General features: G+C 48.4%; 1 protein-coding gene across 4 annotated transcripts; it reads left to right on the top strand.

The window, feature by feature from the left end:
• Nucleotides 1-1,282: 1,282 nt before the first annotated feature.
• LOC126034188 (uncharacterized) lies at nt 1,283-22,748 on the top strand. Of its 4 annotated transcripts, none has more exons than XR_007504551.1 (7): nt 2,095-2,272; nt 2,380-2,428; nt 2,837-3,028; nt 11,438-11,599; nt 19,219-19,309; nt 20,184-20,440; nt 22,304-22,748. XR_007504551.1 is itself a non-coding variant. In XM_049791626.1 (7 exons), exons 1-7 carry the CDS (start codon nt 2,128-2,130, stop codon nt 22,320-22,322), a joined length of 744 nt encoding a protein of 247 aa, XP_049647583.1. In that variant the 5' UTR covers nt 2,095-2,127; the 3' UTR covers nt 22,323-22,748. The 4 variants fall into 4 exon arrangements, 1 of the variants encoding a protein (XP_049647583.1); XR_007504550.1 differs by having other exon boundaries at nt 19,761-20,269; XM_049791626.1 differs by having other exon boundaries at nt 20,184-20,269.
• The last annotated feature ends 302 nt before the right edge of the window (nt 22,749-23,050 follow it).

Raw genomic sequence — 23,050 nt, 5'->3', positions numbered from 1 at the left:
CTTGGCTTATTAAATAACGCGATGCCGCTTCACAGGGATCTCCCCAATCCCACTTTCTGGAGTGGAAAAATGCCGTTTCTGGGTGGAGAGCAGCAAAGACCTGCTGTTGAAAACACACGTTGTGCTGGGGACGGGGGGAGAGCCCCCAGCCCGGCTCCTGGGGCAGACGGACGTGGATGGGGACACATCAGCATCATCCTCTCTCATCCTCTCCACTGCTTAGGTCACATGCAAACTAAACATGGTTCTTCTGGACGCATGTGAACTTTCTTTAAATTAGAGAATGAAACTACTCCAGGTGGAAATTGCATCCTTCTGTGGAAGTAAGTGGTGTAAACTTTCCATACGTTGTTCAGGACACTATTTTATCTGTTTATGAGAGAGGTCTTCGGCTGAACTTTATCCCTGTCTCTTCAATTCTTGCTTTGTAGCAAGAATAATAATATTTAACATTTACGGAGCACTTTACACCTTCAAAGTCCATTTGCAGGTATTAACTAATGAAGCCTTAGGCCACTCCCATGAGGTGGAGGGGCATGGCAGCATTATCTGCATTTGCAGGTGGAAAATTCAAGGCAGGAGAGGTGGTAGGGCAGGATCAGGACTGGAGCCTGGACTTCCTGCCCAGCCCCAGGCAGCATACTTCAGTGCCTCACTCTGGCCCACCATCTCTGGGTTCACTTGCAAAATGTTCACCTCCAGTAAGAAAAGTGGGTTAAAAAAAAAAAAAATCAGAAAAAAAAAAAAAACCAGAAAAAAAATCTTTTTTTTCCCTCCATTAGGAATTTCAGACATTTTGGGGCATTTTTTCTTTATTTCTTTAATGCAGTGAAAAATGTTCAGAGCAGAACCGTGTTCCTTAATCCTGTACAGCGGTAATATAATCTGCATTTGTTCAGAGCCATTCAACCTGAATCATCCCTGAGCACTGAAGCTGACATGCAAGCAATGCACAGCAATAAATCCACCCACCACCTTGATGTAGGTGCTTCCAGTTAAAACACAGCGAGACAGCCCAGGTGCAGGGCGAGGGCACTCGTTCCTTTACCCAGGAGCACATTGAACTGAAGCCTTTTTGGAAGATGCCCATTTCTGCTCGGTTTGCTGTGCCAAACTCGGATGTGTAGGATTTACTGTGCAGGTACGTGAGCCCTGGACACATTTTGCCTGTGCTGTCTGTCTGTCCAGGATGTCTGGACATGGGCAGCTCCAGCAGGGTCATGCAGCATCTGCGTATTCCTGAAAAAAATCCCTTTTTCCACCTGGAAAAAAATTCCAGGAAGGTGTGGTGGAAGAGACGTGGCACGTGGTGGCGGCGGTGGTAGTTAATTATCCAGTATCCCGGTGGGACTGAGCTGTCACCGTTAACGCTGGAGAAGCAGAGCCACGAGGAGGACAGCACCACGGTCCCGCTCACAAGTGACACGAGGCATCAGACGGAAAAGCAAAGTACTTATGCTGCCAGACCCATCATCTCTGCCTGCAGGAGTTAGAGAGGAGGGCAGGCAGCAGCGTGGGGAAACCCTGGGTGCACGTAACGGGGGTTTTCCCTAGTTTTCTCCCATTTCCCAGGTCTTTTGAGGGGTTTGCTCCTTCGCAGGGTGAGGAAGCCAACAGATGGCACTGTGCTGTTTCTGGAGGATCCCAGCCTTGCTGAAGGCCAGACACGGGATGCCCAAATGCTGGAAAAGCGTTGCACTTCAGGGAAGTTTCTCCCCGTGCAAAGGCAGAGGCGAAGTCTCCCCATGGCCCTTCCTCCACCTTGAGCTGCTGCTGCTTTGGCCCAAAGCATGCTGCAGAGTGGATATATTTGTACACAACCTCGGGACGTTATCTGTTAACAGGAAAAAGGGATGCAAAACCAACCTGCAAACCGGGTGAGTGTTAGAAAGGCTCAAATTCCCATCGGGAACATTTTTATCCCTGCATCCTCTGTGGTAGGCATGGGTGCTGTGCCAGTGCCCGGCTGAGGAAATCAAATGCGGGGAGCTGATTATTTTGGCAGCAGGCACAGGGTTCCTTGGGAGCACAGCTGGATCAGCAGGTGGCTCTCTTCTGGGAGATTGACTTTAGCCCCAGGGGCTCCTGCTGTTTGGGACTGGTGGAGCAGACGAGAGGGATGGGGGGATGATGCTGGGGTTGGTTCCTGACAGTAAAACCCTGTTCTTTTCATCAGGCGTCCCCTGTGGAAGAGTGCCCTTTATTTCACATGTCCCGCAGGTATGCGCTTGCTGCTCTAGGAGCAGAGACACGGTCACGGCTCCAGCCATAGGTTTGTGCCTCGTAGCAGGGTTGGGCGGATGGTTTGGGGTGAATTATCCCCACTGTTCAAAACATGCTGGTTTTCCAAGCTGAATCTCTAACTCCTTTCCACTCCAGTACTGTGCTGTCCTGTGGAGCCATTCCCCAGTGTTCCCGGTCCCACCTGGTGAGTATCACTGTCATCACTGATGCGCTGGGCTCCCTTCTTTCCAGCTCCTTCACAAGCTTGCATGCCCCGAGATCTCTTCTCCCTCTTGTATTGGTATCGCATTGTCCATCCAACAGCAAATATCTGTAATGGGGATGGGGAAAGCTGGGCTCCAAACACGGTGTCAGGAGCTGCTCTTACCTGGTAGATACATCTGAACAGGCTTAGCTGTCAAAATGGGCGAAACTCAGAAACGTGGCCCGATTTTCTTGCCCGAAGCCGCAAGACCTTTTCTAGCGAGTGGGGCCAGCAGTGAGTGCGCACCACAGCTCTGCACCCTGCGGTGCCGGCTCTCCGCCTCGCCTTCCCACAATTTGTCATCGCTCTTCTTCCTCCCTCCCTCCCTCTTCTCAAAACCCTCTCAAGGTCCAATCCAGCGGAGGGATGCAGCGTTCGCTGCCAGGTCCTGAGCATCCCCGTCTCCCCTGCACGGAGCCCCTGCTCACCCTCCGAGGACGTGCTCGGCATCGCCGCTGCGCTCAGCCGCCCCCCGCACACGGTGGGCTCGACCCCACTCCCATCCGATGCTGCCTTTCAAATTGGCGAAGTCAAATTAGGGTAAGTAGTTATATTAGGCTGACCTATGCCTTGTCAATCTTTACATCATTCAAAGGCAATTTAGCCTATTCATTCATAACAAGAGGCTATTGATTGAATAATCTCTGTTATTAGCATTTGGGTAGAACTTGCTCTTTGTTTTATTTTATTATTGTTTTTGTTGGTTAGCTTAAACCTGCTTCTGTTTTGCCCTGCTGGAACTGCCACTGCAATTACAGTAAAGAGTATGAGCAGATACTTGATTAAGCCTTGCAGAGATTATTACAAAGCAAGGCCTCTTTCCAAATGCACATATTTCAGAAGAAATAGCATAAAGAAGCATGCACGTGTGAATTCCTAGGATCTGCTAGCACAATTTATCCTTGCAGGTCAATAGCTCATATTGTCTGCTCTGCCAAATTGTTCAAACATATATAATGCTCTCAAAACATTGCTTAATTAGATTCTAGAGAACATTGACACACAAACAAAAGATATTAATATCAAGGATTTCAGCATCAAATGTAGTTTACACAGATCAAAGAACATTTTTGGTGCAAAGAGGTTATGAATGTGACAGGTTGTTACTCCACAAGTGAAGAATATGACAAGAAGGGGAAGCGATGATCAGAGAGCAGAGCACAAAGAGGAACGAGCACGGACTCGTGAGGCACAGGGGGAAGATAAAGCTGCAGAAACAGAGAAAAAGGAAGATTTTCCTGGAGAGGCAGGGAAAACACCTTACAGAAAACTGTAACAGACTGTGGCAATACCCCCTAAAATGGACATGGAGCATTTTGGGGGTATAGGATTGTGAATCACTGCTGTGAGGCAGCATGAGACTTGTCCTCTTTCACAGGGATGGCATATTAAGAGCAAGATCCAAAACTTGAAACTGTGTTTGTAGGAAAACTCTTCCTTGAAATTAATGGCTAAGGGCTCAATGCAGACTTCATCCTTAGCTGGGAGCCTTTTGGGTTTTAGCCATTTGGTGTGGTCTGTGTTGCTTGAAACTGGGATGAGGCAGTGAAGAGGCGAAGAATGGGGATGTGGAGATGAGCTGGAAGAGTCGTGAAGTGACAGGTTGAAGTCAGAGGTGGGTTGTCAGAAGATGTGCAGTCCTAGCCAGGCCTGGGATCCTAGGTGTCAATAAGATAGGAAAGGGGACAAATGTGGTTAACAATTTTCTGTCCTGAGTTTCACAAATGCTACTGAGAACAAGTGACATAGCTGCATATGCCCGGTGTGGGGGAGATTGGTGGTCTCCTTGGGATGTGGATGTGCTGTCCCCATCACCTTGAAATAGCTACAGGGTCTGGGAGCAGCTTCGTGGAGCCTCGGTGATCCTGGGACCAGGAGGACTGCCCCAGACCTGCAGTCTTAGCTGGGAAGGTTTTCAGTCTGGTCAACGGGATCTTAATTCAGCTCATCCACAGCACCTGGAACAGAAAATTACTGTCTGGTGGTTACCTGGAACAGAAGCAAGGAGCTGGAAAGAAAACATGGGTAATGGATGTAAGGGTAGGCACAAAGTAGCAGGCCAGGAAAACAACCAAACAGCTAAAAGAGCAAGCCAAGGGGAAGTCAATAAAATTGACTCAAAATACATATGAATGAAAAAAAAAATTAATAAGCCAAAGCTGTATTTAATGTCAATATTGTTGTAGTAGTCTGAGAAATCATGAATAAATAAAAGCAGATGGTGGATTGATCATACAACACCAAGAAAGGCACTTGTGAAGAATATTTTCTTCTCAAGGCACACAGACTCATATGCGTGTTTCTTGTTTGGGAGTCATGTTTGCAAACTCCTGTGTATTGAGAAACAGGTAAACCTCAGTGGTTAAGACTTGTTTTGACACAATTATTTCCTTTTTCTCCTGGAAAGAATTAACTTCTGTTTCAAAAGTGTTCCACCTGCATATTACACTATATATCACAGCAACCTGCCAAATCCCCTGTAAATTATTCAAAAATATGCTGACAAATCAAGGGCTAGCATTTTAAAGCATGGGTAATTTGCAGCATTATTGAAGAGCACTCTCTCCCTTCAACTTTTCCCAACAAGCACTAAAAGCAAACTGTCCCTATTGCTTCTGACAAGAGAAGGATTACCCTCATCCAAATGCTGGCCGAGCTGTTGGGACCTGCACCTTGGTCCTGAGAGATGCTGAGTGCTCTCAGAGCCAATCACATTGAAGAAGCTCAGCTCCTTGCCCAACTTGCATCTATTGATTTTTCTACATGGATAGTGCACTGTAATATCCCATTTAAAAAATTGGGAAGAGAGGAAACTGCTTCACAATGAGCTACGTATTCCTGGCACAGAGGGTTCACTATTGGGACCTAATCCAGAAGATGGTTTAAGCATGCACTTTCTGAAAAATCTTATTTTTGTTACGCTTTTTCATTAGGTAGGTCCTTACTTATACTGCAGGTGCAGAAACCAAGCAATTTGTCTATCTATCACTAGTTCTCACTGCTGTGGTACCTAGCCTTCAGAGACTGAATTAACACTCTTAACATCCCTGTGAAAGTGCATTATTTGTCTTAAAATGTGACTCCTATTATTAAAATCAAAGTGAGAGCAGTAAAGAAGTGGCCAGGTACAAAATCATCAGAGTATGTTCAATTATGTGCCATTTTTATGCCAACTTTAGCTCTCCTCATCAACAGGAAAAACAACAACTTTAGAGTTTCTTCTCAGGGAGTTGAATGTACCAAAGCATGGCGTGGATGACACGTCCCACCATCGCTTCGGAGGGGTAATCAGAGAAGGGTGCGGAGGCAGAGCCCAGAGAAGAGCAGAGAGGTGTCCCTGTTGCGTGGAGTCGCTCGGTTCATGGTCACTTTGGGCCACTGAGCAGGAGAGGTGCAAGTGGAGGGGGCTGGTGCACAGCTTGGGAGCAGGGCTGCTTCAAGAGCACGCTCTTGCTGTCTGCTTGTATCTTACTGACCATGTTTCTCTGTGTCTTAAGCAATTCATGTTTAGAAAGCTTCTGTTGTAGCCTTCAAGATGGGTTGCTTTTCATTTTGATCCCTTTCTGAAGCCGTGGAGCTGCCAGGAAAATTTTGCCTGATTAAAGTGAGTTGTTGTGGAGCACCTGTACATAGGATGGCCATCGTGTACGTTGAGAGATGCTGAACTGCCTGCTGATTATGGTCTGATCCTGTAGACTTGCTCTTTGGTCCCCAAGACGGTGCAGAGAAAGCCAAGAGCCTCTTCATTTACCACTGTCACATTTTGCATCTTGTTTCAAACTTGGTTTTGTAGATCACAGCCCAGGTGTTCTTCTGTTTGCATTGTGCCTATTACAGCGCGATCCAATTTACGTCTTGTGCTCTTCAAGTGTTTGACAGCTCTGGTTTATCTGCCCCCGGAGTTTTGTTTTTCCCCTGGAAATGATTAGGTGGTTGTGAATTGACATGAGGAGCTATCAGGAGGAATAGGCAAGGAGAACATTAACGGTCTGTAGAAAACACAGGAGACCCATATCAACAGGTATTTCAGAAAGGCATTACGGGAGCCCTTGCTAGAGGAAATAACTTGCAAAGCTGTCAACTCCATTGCCACTGGACTTTAACCCAGCTTATAAAGTCACGTATGATCCAAGTGTGTACACATGCCCATCGTAGCCACGTGGTCTGCTCGGTCTGTGCAAACTTCGACTGTGAGGTCCTGGGTGTGCAGGCTTGTGGGATCAGAGGTGGAGGCTGCCTCTACCTGTAGTGATGAAACCAAAATTCCCAAAAAGCAGCAATCAAGCGGAGGACAGACTATGTAATACTGAATTGGGGAAGAGAGGCTGGAAAGCTGCCTAGTGGAAAAGGACCTGGGGGTGCTGGTTGACAGCCGGCTGAATATGAGCCGATAGTGTGCCCAGGTGGCTAAGAAGGCCAACAGCATCCTGGCCTGTATCAGAAATAGTGTGGCCAGCAGGACCAGGGCAGTGATTGTCCCCTGTACTGGGCACTGGTGAGGCTGCACCTCGAGTCCTGTGTTCAGTTTTGGGCCCCTCACTACAAGAAAGACATTGAGGGGCTGGAGCGTGTCCAGAGAAGGGCAACCGAGTTGGTGAAGGGTCTGGAGCACAAGTCTTGTGAGGAGTGGCTGAGGGAACTGGGGTTGTTTAGCCTGGAGAAAAGGAGGCTGAGGGGAGACCTGATCGCTCTCTACACCTACCTGAAAGGGGGTTGTAGTGAGGTGGGTGCTGGTCTCTTCTATCAAGTAACTAGTGATAGGACGAGAGGAAATGGCCTCAAGTTGCACCAGGGGAGGTTTACATTGGATGTTAGGAAAAAATTCTTCACTGAAAGGGTTGTCAAGCATTGGAACAGGCTGCCCAGGAAAGTGGTGGAGTCACCATCCCTGGAGGTATTTAAAAGATGTGTAGATTTGGTGCTTAGGGGTATGGTTTAGTGGTGGACTTGGCAGTGTTAGGTTAACAGTTGGACTCGATGATCTTAAAGGTCCTTTCCAACCTAATGATTCTATGATTCTGTGAATCAAAATGCTGCTAAGTGTTGGCTACTCATGGCTGTGAGCACCCTGAGCTGGGGACCATCAGCAGCGTAGGGACAGGAGACCCTTGTGTTAAATCAACAGGTAAGGAGATCCAGTCTTCCAGTGGAAAAGATGGACCAGTCCCCTGTGACAAGATGCAGACACACAACACGGGTAGGGAATGGCACTGCCTGCTAGGCAGAGGTGGAAAAGGCTGAGGGGGGATTTGGCTGATGGTCAGGAAATCCTGAATGCAGCGGATAAGCTGGACGCAGAACGGTTGTTCACCAAATCCTGCAACAGAAGAACGAGGGGCACTCAATTGAAAACAGTAAGAGATTAAGTTTGAGATAGATAAAAGAAAGCACTTCTGGACACGGCAGGTAGTGAACTTTGGGAACTTGCTGCCACGGGAGGAAAAGGGGATTACAGAAACTCACGGAAACAGCTTTATAAGTGGCAGCTAAAATCCCTGGGCAGGGATGCACCCTCCAGCATCCCTGCCGAGACAGCTCAGGTTGCTGGGGAGCACAAGGGGGATGGAAAGTGGCCCGGATAGCACGCTCTCCCTAAATACCATCTCCCACTGTGCCCGTCGGAGCAGGCATGCCGAGCTGGACATCCCAGCAGACGGAGCCAGCCAGGGAATCCTATTCACCGAGCTTTCTGGCACGAGCATTTCTGCTGCAGTGCGCAAACGCCGGCTTGCACGGGGGCTGGCACGCTTCCCACGCCAGGCACGCGAAGGCCATCGCCCTGCAGCTTATTCTGCATCAAGGGGCAAGTGGCACAGCTGCTGGTGGTGGTGTTCGCCCCCCACCCTCGGGGCAGGGGGCTCCGCCGTCCCCCCGTTCTCCGTCCTTCCCGCGCCGTTATGAGCCCCAGTGATGGCAGCTGCCCAGAGAGTACCTCGCCGCTACAGCATAAGACGCATGGATCAATTAACTCAGTTGCTGGGTTTCGCTTTTGAATCAATTAACTGGAACTGAAATTAACTAAAAATATCCTTTGCTTATTAACAGACCGAACTAATTGCAATAAAAAGCGGAAAAAAAAGAGAAACACAGAGATGCTATTTGTCACAGCGAATCTCTGCCCTCATCTTTATTGCAAATATTCCTCGTTTACTAGACGGACTAATGACTCCACAACCTCCAAATTGGTAGTGTCATCCCACGATGAGGCGGCTGCATTTCCCACCATCCCCAGCACATCCCGACTCTGCGGGGCCAGGATGGGACCTGGCCGGGACGTGCTCTCGTCTCCACCAGCCCTCCTGCCCCGGCTGCTCCGCGGGGCCTGGCAGCGTGCAGCCCTCTTTGTCTCGCCTTCCTTCCCTTTGTTTCTGACTCCAGTTCTTTGTTTGCCTGGTTTTTCCTTTTTTTTCTTGCTTGCATCCATCATTACTCTGTTGGCCCTTCCTTCCTCTTTCCTTCTTCATGGGTGCCCCCACCGGATCCCAGGCATTTCCAACTGTCCCCCCCCAGCCCTTTCTTTCTTCCTATTTCCACCATCCTCTTCCCCTTCCCTCCGTCCGCAGTGCTATCCCGCTCCTTCCCTCTGTCTTCCCAGCTGCAATTAGAGCTAATCAGATACCTGAGCAGCTCTGCAAAGCTATTAGTGGCTTCCCGCTCATCCCCAGGGGAGGTGAGCAGAGCTGGACAATTAGGCTTTTCCATGCAGCCCCCAGTCTGATAAACACAATAAACAACACGAGGCGATGGGCACATCTCTGCCACCAGTGCAACCGCACTGGGCATGGCCCAGCGAGCATCCCTGGCCGTGCTGGTTGTCCCACGGTGGGACGTGGCGCGTGGGGTGCTCCTGGGAGCACGCCTGGCTGCCCCCCTTCTGACCCCGCTCCGGATCACCCCGTTTTAGGAGCTTGGGGGGCTGCTTTTTGGGGGGGCACAGCCTCTCCTGCAGGGCCGATGCACGGTGTTTGTTGCAGAGAATTTCCCTGCTTGCTCCGCAGCCCGGCGCACCCCTCCTGCTGCTGGATCTATGAGCTGTGTGTGTGTTTTGTAATTAAGCAGTTAATTGCACTGGAGTTCTTGATTAGCTTTGGGGGATGGTAATGTTCTAGCAGGATGAGATGTTGTGTACAGTTCAGAATCATTTACAGAAATTGGAGCTAATTTTGCTGTCTGTGCTTATTACTGCATTAATTTAATTTGGGTTGCTTTTAGCTCATTAACACATCTAATTAATTCGTTGACATCACTATTAAGATGTCTCTTTGAAATTGGCGTCTCCAGATAATCAGGATGGAAGAGGCTGACAGATCAGGCGCGAAGCTGACTGGGAAAATGGGGAAGGAAAAAAAAAAAGGGACGACTAATGAATTTTCCATCAGAATCGCACGGTTTGTCAGAGTTGGTATCAGAGAGGGAAAGACAGAGCTAGCGAGACAGAGAAAGGGCATGAGAGAGACAGCGATGGTAAAGGGAGACTAGTTCTTGCAAAAATATTGTATTTGTTAGGAGAGCTAGCAAGATGCATGAGAGGACAATAAATATTCTTTAGTGAATCGACATCAAGGCTGCATATTTCTTAGTTAATTTTCCTCTCTCCCTGGTTTTCCGTTGTGGCCTTTTGGCTCTTTCCATTTTTTTTCCGCACCACAAATGATTTTGTAATACCAGTGCTGGGGGCTTTGATGGACCGATTGGGCTGGGGGCCGTGCGATGCCCCTCCTGCCGCTGCGGGTCCTGCTCTGCCGGGGACAGGGGAAGGCTGTGGGGATGGGAAACCATCCGTGCCCCGTGCTGCGGCGAGTGCGGAGTTCAGGGGATGGACGGACAATTGCAAGCAATTAAATTACGGTTGTTTAATGAGTTAGCACATATCAGCAGAGCCTCGGTATCTGGCTGTATGCCGGCCCGGCTGCATTTGTGAAATAAAACAGCTTAGCTTAAGCCTGCCTTCACAGTGGTTGTAGCTAGGAGAAGAGAGATGTCTTACAGGTTTGGAGGGGCAGTCGTGGCGTGCTGGATTGGGTGGAAAGTCACAGCAAACCCACATGCTGGCCCAGGAGCTGCTGGTCCCGTACGTGGGCAGGAGACCCAGAGCAGAGGGGGCTGTGGGGCACCCAGGGCAGGCCACCTGCCACCCTGGCTCTACGAGGAGGTAAAAAACACCCTTCGTGACATTCACAGGTGACATTGAACTGGGAGCCTAGGACACCGCTGGAGGCTGGGAAACCATCTGCGCGGGAATGAATGTGAGCAAACCCAGCAAAATGAGGCTGGCAGCAAGGAGGCAAATAACTCCTTCCCCCAGGCAAGAGTTGGTACGCTTGTCCAGGGCATAAAGTCACAGCCTGGTTTTGGGTGCAGCCATGAAGATGGTGCAGTGTCCTGAGGCTGGGTGGTGGCAAGGCTCGGGGACGGTCCCTTGGCAGGGATTGGAGTTAGGGGGGATGCAAGAGAGCGGGGAGAGAAGAGGAGCCAACGTTGACCTTGCTCCATGCCACAGGTTGATAAGGATGCAGCATGTGCTTAAAATGACCCAGAAAACCTGTTTTTCCAGCTCCAGGACCCAAATTTGAAGGGTTGTTGTGCAAGGGAAGGGGTTGGGGAGCACAGCTGGCTAAAGGCACACAAGGCGGGGGACGGGGGGCAGTGGAGGGTTTGCACAGAGGGTAGAAATATCACAGGCAGAATAAAACCAGAAAGGCACAGGGGGTGGTGTGTGAGAGGTGAGAACTGGGGGAGTCCTGGTATTAGAAATATTTACTAAAAGGCGAGGCAACACCTAAGGAGCAGATGGGGAAACACTGGACAGGGACCCTTTCCTTTCTCTTTAGCCCCTCCGATGTCCACCTCTGCAAGGCGCTGAGCCTGCAAGCACATCCCTCAGCACACAGCTGAACTCTCCAGCCTTTTGGGTTTTCACTGTTCGTATTATTTCCCTCTTTCCCCCAGATTTGCCCAGAAGCGCCTGGTCAGCACGGTGCAGAGCTGTGCTTGGGAGCCTGAGTGTGGCCATGCCGCCTTAGCAAGAAGCTCTCCCCACCTCCAGCTCCAGACACCTCTTCCCAAATCCACAGAGGTCCCAGACATGAGGGAAGGAGGGAGCAGACACAGGTATGTTTTGAGGTTGATTATGGTTTTCTCCTGTAGATAACCCCCATACAATTGCAGAAGACACAACCTCTTTCTGTTCCACATTCCCTGTGACAAGTGGAGCAGAAACAGGCGAAACAGCCCCAAAACCCACTTCACCCATGGTTTTAGACTTTTTGGATTCACAGAACCCCCAGGTTTTCACAGTGCACGTGCAGACCCTTCCATATACCTAAAACTTTGTGCTGACTGACAACAAACCAGCTATTCTCAGTTACCTTCTGCAACCCCTGATGGGTGTCTCCGGAGTCTGTAGGCAACACATTGAAACCACCGATCTAGTTAACTCAGCACACTCCCAACCACGTACTGGATGCGCCAGCCAGCATGCTTGTTTCTGGAAGCATTTTCAGTGGAGTTAGTAACATTATCTGCTTTACAAACATAATGTTCCCACTATCCCTCTGCCCCTCTCAAGGGAGATGCAATGCGGATGAAGGCAATAGAAGGAGTATTTTCACTGGGGATAGCTATCCTGCAGAAAGGCTTTTGTAAAGTGGCTTCAAACTAATTGATTTTAAAAGAGAAGAAAATCTCAAGTTGCAGTAGGAAGGCTGTTGTGGAGGGAGAGGAAGGTTTTAAAGGCTTTATGCGGTCCACCTGATTCCATGGGTGGAATCGCTCCAGGGCCATCCCTGTCCTCATCAGATTCGTTGTCTGTGTGCCCTCTCAGACTGGAAAAGCCAACTGGAGAAAGCTATTTCTTCCTCACAGCAATTACAAGCCTTGCTGAGAGTGGGAGGCTGGGGGAGATCCCAGGCAGAGACCCTGGAAGAGAAGGCTCCAAGGTCCATCCAGGCAAGGTTTAGGTGGTGGTAAGGGGTTGCAGAGATGAAATCTCCGTCATTGCTTTCTTCGCTTTGCTCAAACCTCTCGGGAGAAGCTTGTGGTGGTGGATGGAGGTGAAGGAGAGCCAAGACCTTCCCGTTACAGAGATAACGGTAGCTGAGCGTTGTGCTGTGCACCGTAGGTTGGGTACAGGGAGGCTGTGCACTTTGGCCAGGGTCGTCAGTCTTGGAAACACGTGTCATATGTAGGCATCTACCTGGTTTTCAAGGGTACCAGACCAGACTGGGGCCAAATTATAAAAGGAGAAGACTGGTTTTAAGAGCCTCTTTTCTGGCAGTTTTGGTTTGTCCCACTTCCATTAAGCTCTAACACCCAGGCTGGCAGCACCGCCAGTGCTGTTACCTGTTCTCCTTCCCAAACAGAGATCAAATCTTCCTTTCAGCCCACCCCAAAAGAGAGAAACACAGCCTCATGCTGAATGCACAGTCAATCTGAAAAGCCACAGGAGTGAAACGCATTGGCTTCCTGGGATTCCTTGTCCAACAGCAGTGCTAAAACAGAGCATGTTTGTAGGTGTCTTCTCCTACCTGTGATTTGGGAAGGAAAAAAACCCAAGAGTATCCCCACATCCTCAGTCTAACAAATAATCCCAAGCAAATATTTCTGCCCTGCATCTCAAGGCTCTCCCTATGAGAAGCACAGGGCAATTTACTCCAACACTGAGCTGCAGCTTCCACCTGGAGAAGAGAAGTTTGCTCAAATTTCTATTCAATTTCATTCAAGGGAAGAATATTAGAAACTCCACTCTTTAGCACTTCATTAAACACTTTAGTTTAATAGCATCCTCCAGGGAATCCCAATCTGGACCACGTGAGCCAGGAGTAAACAGCTGCATCAATTAACCCCATAATCTCAAGGGTGCTATTAGAAGGTGAGATACCCTTAGAAAGTGCATATGCCTGCAATTAGGCTTAAAATACTTATATGTCAATAGATTTAGTTATTTGTGCTCTCTACTATTGATCTTGCTTATATTTTCCACATTAAACAGTCTTTCTTACTTCATCAATACATTAAGCGCTGTTTAGATTTATTCACTTTTTCTATTAAATGGTGCAAACTTCCGACCTCCTGACCCTGGCCTGGCTCTGAGATGAGGGGCTCCAACCCTCTTCTCTGGCAGCTACATCTTGCTTTTGTTCCAGGAGCTGGGGAAAGCAGCAGTGGGAAAAGGAATGCGGGAGCTGCTGGCCTGGATTGACCATTAGCAGAGCTCGGGCAGGGCAGAAAAGGCGTTTGGGCTGGGTTTGCTGCATATGCCACTTTATGTGTTTGTTTCTCCTGCCTAGGTCAGATTTGGAAGATATCTTAGAGAAGGCCAGCTTTTGATACCATGAACATAACAGAAAAGATTGAGTTTCTGCCACACAGGTTACTGAGGAAGGGGCAGGTTCTAAGACCATGCAGAAAATTAGGCTTTCCCTGGCTTTTCTTCCCAGTAAAAGGCTTTGGGAAGAGCTTTAAATCCTCTGAAATGGCAACCGAGCAGGCAAGGAGCAGTGCTGCCAGCAGGCACCTCACCGGGAACTGGTGGGGTGAGATGAAGGGCTGGTCCTCTCTTTTTCCTCCTATTTTCCATCAGCTTCATTACTGATTGCAGCCTCTTCCTCCGGATTATTTGGCCCAAAACCAGGTGTGTGCACAGACAGAAATGTGACAGTGCTCAGTGTTTCTGGCTGGAAGCTGGGACCGCTCCGGGACATACAGGTGTTCCTGGGTATCAGAAAGATGTGAAATGGTGGAGAGATGTTTGCCTGCAGAGCTGGTTGAGAAGAGGGCTGAGGAGGGGGCAAGTTTTATGATTGTTTCTTTTTTGTAGCCAGACTTTTAAGTCCTAATTCTTACTCGTATGGGAGTGGACCAAGGCTGGGGTCCTGCTGTAGGATAAGTGCTGTGCTGAGGGTTGAGCATACTGAGCAGAATAGCAGCTCTTGCCAAGGGCTGGTGGCATCCTACACTGAAAATATCTATTGTCCTTTTCATTCTTTAAGTTCTTCAAGAGTCTTTGCTTGTTTTCACCAGCTCCCCTTGAAGACCTGTTGGCTTTCTGTAAGGAAATTGCAGAATTATTTTCATGGAAAATAATTCTGGAGGTAATTTTTTTTTTTTACTTTGGTCATCCTGGCTTTTCTGTACTACGCTTAATGAATGTTGTGGTGTTTCATGAGGAGCATGGGTGAAAAAAAGGAAAACTTACGGCATTTAAAAGAACAGTCTTTCAGCTAGTTTGCATTGTTTAGTTTGCTGCTCCCCTACCTGTCTCGTGTGTATTGGTGCATACGAGATTTTGTTTTTAACCAGGCTCTCCTGACCAAACAGAGGCCGGCAGGCCGTTGTTGTTACAATTAAGCTATGTGCTACTTTCCATAACTCATTAGCCCTTTAGTTTCTGGATTAATTCAATGTGCAAATAATGTCACAAATTGAATATTAGTAGACTTCTATTGAGGATTAAGCGGCAGTAAAAGCATATCACTGTGTCTTCATTTTGCTTTGCACGACTGTGGTTTGTCCAGCGTAGCGAGTGGTTAGTTAACTACCCGATAGCTCGCCGCCTTCTTTCCCATACTGGTTTTTCATGTAATAACCCAGCCATTAGAAGAGAAAAAACAACAACTGTGCATGTAAAAGTGGGCGTATGCAAAATGAATCTCCCTGTTAGCCCTGAACAGTGTCCAAGCTCTTTTTTAAAGGAGTCTTTGCCTAAGGATGGCTCCAGCTCTTCTATAGTTGCTCCCGCAAACACCCAGCAGCGCTCAGTTGACAACCCGTGGTTAGCTAATGGGCTGTACTTGCTCTGAGTTAAACACTTCACCTGTGTCATTGCATGGATTTTGCAATTTATTTTATCAGCTCTAATTCTCTGCAGACACAAAATTTGGGTGGAATTGCTTAAACCAGCCCCGGCATCCCTATTGTTGCTACAGAGATGAAGCAGAAAACCAGGTTTTGGAAGGTGTGCAATGTCCCATCCCAGCCAAAGATCTCCATGGGGGTCCCAGCACCTGCCCCCAAGGGTCTAGCTGTGGCTTCGGGACCCACAGTGGGCATTGCAATGCCAACACGAGCCCAAAGCTTTTAACTTCAGACATATTGGTGGTGTCAACGTGGGGAGAATGGCTCCATGCCACAAGAACTTTCAGGGCATTGCTGAGCAAAATGGGTGCAGCTTTCTTTTAATGCACTGAAGTGGAGGCAAATTTCAATCTAATAATGTAAAGCAGCAATAACCATTATAATTAATTTATATAAAAGACATTATAAAATTACACTTGATGCATTTAAATCCCATCCAGGAGCAGTGCTCGTTTTCCAGTTAAGCTATGGGCTGTGCTAAGGCAGACGGGGAAAGAGGTATTTCAATATTTCTTATAATTTTATATTCTTTCTAATATCTCTCATGCTAATTTCATTATGCAACACAGTCAGCACAGTGATGTAATTATTGAAAAGTAATTTTGCAATAAATGGATTTAAATGTGTTCGAGTCCATTGTAAATTCAATCTCTTGGTAAAGGTGGATTGAACAGGCAGGAAAAAGGGAGCGGGGACGTTGCTGGGTGAAAGCTGAGAAGTCCTGGGCATCCCATGTTGAGCATCTGCTTACACCAACTAATAACATCCACTTCAGATGGAAACCGCTCACGGAGCCGGCCTCCCTCCCCTTAGGCTCCCAAAGCTGCTGCTTGCAGAGGGCACTTCCAGCCTTTATGGTGGGGGAAATGTCGGATCCGTCAAGTCTCCTCCTGGAGCAAGGCGCTGCTGTTGCTGAGTGTCTGTGCCGCTCTTAGCAAAGTGGGTCCTGTGTGGGTGTCTTAGTCTGGATTAAGGGCTCAGTTACTGGGCAGGGACATAAAGATATTCTTCTGCATAAGACATGGGAGATGTGATTTCTATTCCTGGCTCTGTCAGAGACTTCCTGTGTGATACTGGGCAAGCGGTATATCATCTCTGTGCTTCCATTTCCTCATCTGCACAATAGGGATAAAGAGTGCTTCCCCAGCTCATCGGTGAAATTAATGTAACATATGTAAAGTGCATGTATATCCCCAGATGAAAGGTGCCATTGTAATAATATTCAAATTACTATGGAAAATAGATAAAGCGACCAACCCCTGCTAAATGATCGTCGAGCTTTTCACCAGATTCATGAGATCCACGCAAAATGTGATAAGAAAACCTCAGATGTCAAGTGGTTTAGAGTCAGACTCTGCTCATGAAACAGAGCTGGCTGTGCCTTTCAAGTGGAGGATGAGATAGTGAAGAATTTGGGGCTTGGAAAGTTGTTGCCGTGGTTAAGCTGTCCTGGTTTACCAGATGCCACCGTTCATCTGGAGGGGAAGCTTGGGGGATACATCGCCTAATGTCCAAATCAGGACCCAGGAACCCTTCAGTGACATTGAAATCAAAGTGATAAAGCAGGGCTGTTTGTTTTTTCTGACCCTAATGGCTGCATACAAGTTTGGGATATCCCAGAAAGGTCATGCGCGGATGGAGGTGACAAAGGGGAGACTGGATGAACTGGCTTAATAGGAATACTTAACCCACAAGGCTTATGTTAGACCTTTACCTAGAGGTAAAGGAAAGAGCTCTGGAGTCACTTGTAGAGCATTAGTGGATACTGCAGTAGGAGGATGTTCAGGTCTAAGTACCGAGGTGATGATATCTCTTCTCTGAGGTCCTTTGTGCATGTCCCTTTTTCCCACAGCATCTCTGCAAGGTATGTTTGGGCAGCACAGAGACCTCTGCCCTGTAAGCGGTGCCCATGTTCTTGGCAATAGGTTTGTATCCGAGCAAGGCTGGTAGCAGGCAGACATTTGTGTGTTTTCTCTGAAACAAATGTACCTCCTGGAGTTTCCTTCCATTGTGAAGGAGGTGCTGGCTTGGCCTCTGAAAGAGCTATGTTGGGGATCACTTGAAACCTGAACTCACTGGAGATTTGACTCCAAAACTGCTGTGCCCGTCTCTTCTGGCACCATTGTATAGTTTCCCAGCACCAAATGCTCAATTATAGACAAAATTGAATTTACAATTTGCTTTTGGGCAATGTGTAAATTGGCCCTTCATTGATTATTAATGAAGTGCTAATTGCTCTTTGCAACCAATTTTTATGCAAATGCTATTAGTGCTATTTGCACAATCCTGCAATTTACAGTTTTACATTTGCAATGGCCTGGTGAAAAGATGTGAAAAGATGACAGCTTGTCCTAAAAGAAAACAAGAAGGGAAGGGAGGAAGCAATCGCAAAACTTGCAAAAGTTGGAGTAGCAAAATAACACAATTAGGAATAAGAAAACATTTTAAAAAACAAAAACAAAACCAAAAAACCCGAAACAAACCCTCTCTCTTTATTGATTGTTACAGATTCAGCGTTGACAGGGGTTGTTCTGAATGTAACAGGATCCCATGGCAGATGTAAACCAGACTCCAGGCATTTGCTGTGTGTTTCACTGCGGAGGTCAGTGTATGAATTTGCCTGTGAAAACATTGATGCGAGGCTGCCAGCATTACCCATTCAAGAACCGGGTGCTTTTCTCGGTGACAAATGACGCGGTGTTAGTTTGCGAATCAAGCGTGGGCAGCTGCTGAACTGTTTTGGCGCAGAGCTCCTCGCTGAGATAACACCTCTCCCCTGCATGGGGCTAGGAGCTGAGCGCTCGCGATCATCTGCACAGCCTCCGCCACCATCACACCGGGATTTTTGAGACCTACCTTTGCTTCTGCATCACAGTGACACCTTGTAGATGGTGCAGAGAGTTGTGTTTTGGCAGGGGAGCTCTGCGTGAGGAGGCTGGGTCCTGCAAAATAGGAGCACTCTGGGTCTTTGCTAGTGGGGAATGAGGGTTTCCAGTAAGGGCTTGTTTGCAGGACTGGTTTCCTTCGGGGCTCTGGGTGTTGCTGCCCGCTCTGAAGCTTCACACGAAGCCTAGGTGGAGTACAAAATCAGATTCAGCTCCAAGCTATTTCCTAATTGCTTCTCCTCTATCAGACAGACTTTTCAGTGAACTTCACTGAAGGTGTTTGAGGCAGCAGAGTGGCCTCATCTGCTGTCGGGTGACAGATGCTGCTGGTGGAACAGGGCTTGCTGGGTCCCTAACAAGAATGTTTTTTTAAATTTGGGTAGGGGCAGGCTGTCATCATTAGGACCCAAGGAAGCCACAGGTAGCCCCTGTCTGATGGGATAATAAGGAAACAGCTCATATGAGTGCCTGTGCAGGCAGCACAAGCAGGGCAGGTTGAAAATAAATATGACCTGAGGAGCCTCAAGTGGGGCACAGTGAAAGTGGATGTCAGCTTGAACCTGTCCATATCGGGGAGAATGAGATAACAGGAGGGTTTACTGTTGATCCACAACCACCCTTCTTTATTCTATCTTATTATTCATTTTATTGCTTATATCTTTGAGCAGCAGGATGCTGGCTTTACATACAGCTCCCATGTTCGTACATCCAGGGATCCTGTTTATTCTTTGCACTGGGAGCTGGTGCTGAGCTGCTTGTTCACGGCAGCTCCTGGTCCCTCTAGAGCTGTCCCCTTTCCAGGTGCATCCCTCTGTACTGTAGAAGATCACTGTGCTCTTCCTCCTGACCTACGTGACCTACCCTTGGCCACATTAATGTCTTTTGCTAGGACAAGTCCAAGCAGCCAAGAGATCCCTACTGCACCCGTTTCCATTCTGGTTTTGTGTCATGCCCAACTTTCCCAACAGTGATTTCAAGTTTTCTTTCCAGAGCCTTAATGAGAACATCATTCCTGCTGGACCTCGTGCCATTCTTGTCTTCAGCTTTCAGAGGAGGAGGAAGTAAATGGATCACTGCCCAGGTGTGTTACCCCCATCCAGACCTTGCTAAGGGCACGAGCGGTCGGTCCATATCCCCGGTTCGCGGCAGAGCACTCGGTGCAAGCGAAGGTCTCCCTGCTGCCCCGCTGCCACTCGCAGGGCTTTCCCATGGTGCTGCCCAGGCAAATGCTCGCTGCTCGCTCTCTTTCCTCGGGCAGCAGTGCGGGAATCTTGCTACAGCTGCAGGAATCGCTGCCGGCTGCCTCACTCTCACCGGCAGCACGGGAGGATTTCCTCTTGCTTTGATTACAGCACGGGTTGTTTTCTCAGTGGGGGACGCTGCTCCCGGCCGTTCCCTGGCGTGGTTACTGATCGTGCAGGAAAACACGAGAGTGCCGGGGAAGCCACAGGCGTGGAAGAGCGGCTGCGTTTCCCCCGAGGAGCTGCGTGCTGTAAGGCCCCGCGCAGACGCAGCGTGGCACTCTTTTCCAGAGCACCGGTGCCTGGCACCCGTGGGAGCCCGTCCCCACGCTCGACCCCATCCCTGACCTCGCCGGCAGCCGCAGGCACCCCGGTGCTCTCCCAGCCCTGCACGCCCCGCTCCGGCCACCCCGGCTGCCGACCCTCTGACCCAAAATCGGTGTTTTGCTGAGCATCGCGGCTCAGAGACCTGCGGCCGCCTGCGCCATCCCAAGGGCTCAGCCTCAGGAAAGCGTTCAGAGGATGCTTTACAGCTGCTCAGAGCCTGTGTCAGGATGCACCTATACGCCACGAATGTTTTGTGGAGACACTAGCCAGGAAATAGTTTCCAGGGGAGTAAAATTTTCATTTTTAATCCTGGGAGAACTGTTTGGATGTGACTTGAAGGTATTGTTGGTTTGCCGTGGGTTTGGGGGTTGTAATCGGCTTTTTCAGGGTGGATGTGGCCCTAATCTGGATGAGGACCCAGATTTGACAGCTGAGGGTTCAGGAGACTGGAATGCAACCAAACCACCCCAGAGGTAAGAGCTACCCAGCCACCTCCCCCGAAAAAGCCCTGCTTGGTACCTGGGGTAAAATATGCCTTGTGCCAGGAAGAAGAGCTTACTTAGCCTAGAAAAAACCCAAGGAGCTGAGCTTGGCCTTGGCCTGAGGTGGCTGGTGACGCTGGACAAGTCTCCCAGTGCTTTCAGGTGGGTGCAACAACGCTCGCAGCCCCCCAGGAGCAATGCCCTGGGTGCAAACAGCCTGCAGGCAGCCCTGCCGGGACCCCCCCCAAAAGGCAGACGTCAGTGCCGCTCTCCCCTGGAGAAAGGGTTGCAGCTTCAATTTAAATAATTGTTGCCAGGGTTTCAGCAGTGACTCATTCGTCTCTGAGACAGGATCCCTTGTTAGCAGGGGGCTATCTGGGGACCAGCCCCCTCCCCGTGTTGCCAAGGCACCTCGACCGGAGGGACTTTCTGCACCTCCTTCTGCTCGTTCCTCTCGCCTTTTGTTTTCTAAAACATTTGCCCCCACAATGTGGGCGCAAACGGGGTTCATGTGCACAGGGGTGTGCTGTCTGCACCCCAAAAGGGCTCTGCTCTGCCATGGTGGCTGAGCTCTTGTGTCTTTGCTCTTTGTTTTAACAGAGATGGGGCGGGGGGCTGTTTTGCTGGACCACCAAGCATTTTGTGGGGCAGTCCGTACCGCTTTGTCACTGGGTTGTCATCCGCATCCTGAGGTCCCAGTACGGCAGATCAGTGTTGGGCTTTGCTCGGCCAGTGGGCACCCTTAGAAAGGGCAAACTTGGGATGATGAGATAGGAGGGGAATAAACTCGTTTAAGCTGTTTTAGCATTCAGATTCCCTCCGGGCTTAAAGTATGCTTTTAATTTTTAGCATTTTCTTCTGTTTTCTTTCCAATGTCTGGTTTGGAAGGCTATTCTACCTATGAAATAGGAACAAAGTTGTGTTTTCCCCACTCCTTGGCAGTGGCTGTCTGCTGTCGGCAGTGGCGCTCTGGGGTAGACTTGTTCAATTCACCCTTAGTCTCCAGACAGCACAAGGAGGTTCAGAAGATGGAGGAGGAAACCTCTTCTCCACCCCATACAAGAACACTTCCCTCCATGTGCTGCTGGGTTTTGGTGTCCATAACCAAGCCTCCCCTCCCCACGGAAAACAAAACCCAAGAAGAAATTGTAGGCCTTATTTTTTGGTACCAGCGTCCTAGCATGACCTCATTTTAAATCCCCCAAATTTGAGGAATATGTATTTTAAATATGATGTTATAAAAATGTAGTAAATATTTAATTTTATTTTTATTAAATACTAAATTGATGATGGCTGACACTTTATTAAAGTGTCAAAGTGAGTGTTCCTACATTCTAATTACTTATTCTAACAAGGAGGCAGCCTCGTCAGGAGCTGCGCGCGCTGGCGTGCGCAGGCGAGGGGTGCTCCTGTTAAGTAACACCTATTAAACTATCATTTGCACCTAGAGGCATCTCATTAATATCTCAACTGGTGAGACTGTGCTGCCAGTGCCTACCTGACCTGGGGCGTTGACAGGAGAAATGGCTCCAGGAGGCCTTTCCTTGCTCCAGGCTCTCCTGTACAAATAATTCCTATAAAATTAATAACGACTATTCCACTTAATTGAATTCCTGATAAATGAAGATTCTTCCAGGCCCCTGTTAAATGCATCTAAGAGATGCAGGAGGAGTCCTGCACAGTAGTCTGGGGAAAGTTTTGTTCTTCTCCTCTCTCCCCTCCTTGCTTCCTTTGTCTCTCCAAGCCTCTTCCCACCCTGTCCATCCCTCCTGCTGTTCCCACCTTATCACTCTTTTCCTTCCCCTCGTGACCATGTCTTCTCTTTTCTGCAGCAGTTTCCTTTTTGATCTCCCATTTGACTCCCTCCCACTTCTCTGCCTCTGCTTGGATCTACCTTTATGGCTATCTCAATTACTTATTTTCCTTCTGGAGCCTTCTTCTTCTTTCCTCTCTTCCCCTTCCATCTTTCTTTCTTCCATCTTCCATTTGGCTCTTCATCTCACCAATAAGGGCCATTTTTCTCAGGTTTCCTTTCAGACCCTGAAATGGTTGTCTTAGAGGAATCTCCTTGCTGGGGTGAGATCTCTGTTGGATGAGGTTGTGGCGTTGCATCTTCAGACCTGACCAGTCACTGGGAAGATGTGTCCTCCCCCAAAGTGGAGATTGCCATCCCCCAAAAACTTGCGGAGCATACAAGTCTCCTTTCATCCCACCTTCCCCATGGATGGAGAGATACCCATGTAAGAAGAGGAGCTTGTCCTCAAGACAGAGTTTATAGGGTCACCACTTGGACGCCAAATCATTACAAAAGAGGTAATGGGCTCCTGCAAGGGACACTTTGGAGTCTGAGAGCTTTTTGTTGCACTGCAGGGCTGTCTTGAATGTCGTTTACTCTGTTCCTAGCAGTAAAGGGGCTGCGTTTTTGCCTTTATCATGTGCAGCTGCACTACTGGCATTGGGGTTTGGTCATCAGTTGTTGGGGTTTGCTTTTGTCATTCTGTTAATAAATGTAAAAATACCCACTAAAAAATTCCATTCTATTTTTATTTCATTCCAATTAGAAAAACAAACTAGAAACTACACTTAATATTAAAAACACCAACTCGAGATTCAAAGCAAGCAACTTAAAAATAAATAAATACATAATGGAAAAAATATCATTAAATAATGCGTGAATAACAAGTAATGGGATTTTAATCTTCTTGCTAGGAGAGGCTACTTCTTCAGCACTAAAGGTGACTCACAAGCAGCATCACTCTGGGAAAGTTAAAA

Source organism: Accipiter gentilis, chromosome 33 (assembly GCF_929443795.1).
Source record: "Accipiter gentilis chromosome 33, bAccGen1.1, whole genome shotgun sequence".
Taxonomy (NCBI): domain Eukaryota; kingdom Metazoa; phylum Chordata; class Aves; order Accipitriformes; family Accipitridae; genus Astur; species Astur gentilis.
The sequence above is the reverse complement of the archived record's forward strand: the minus strand, read 5'-3'. Positions and strand labels throughout refer to the sequence as shown.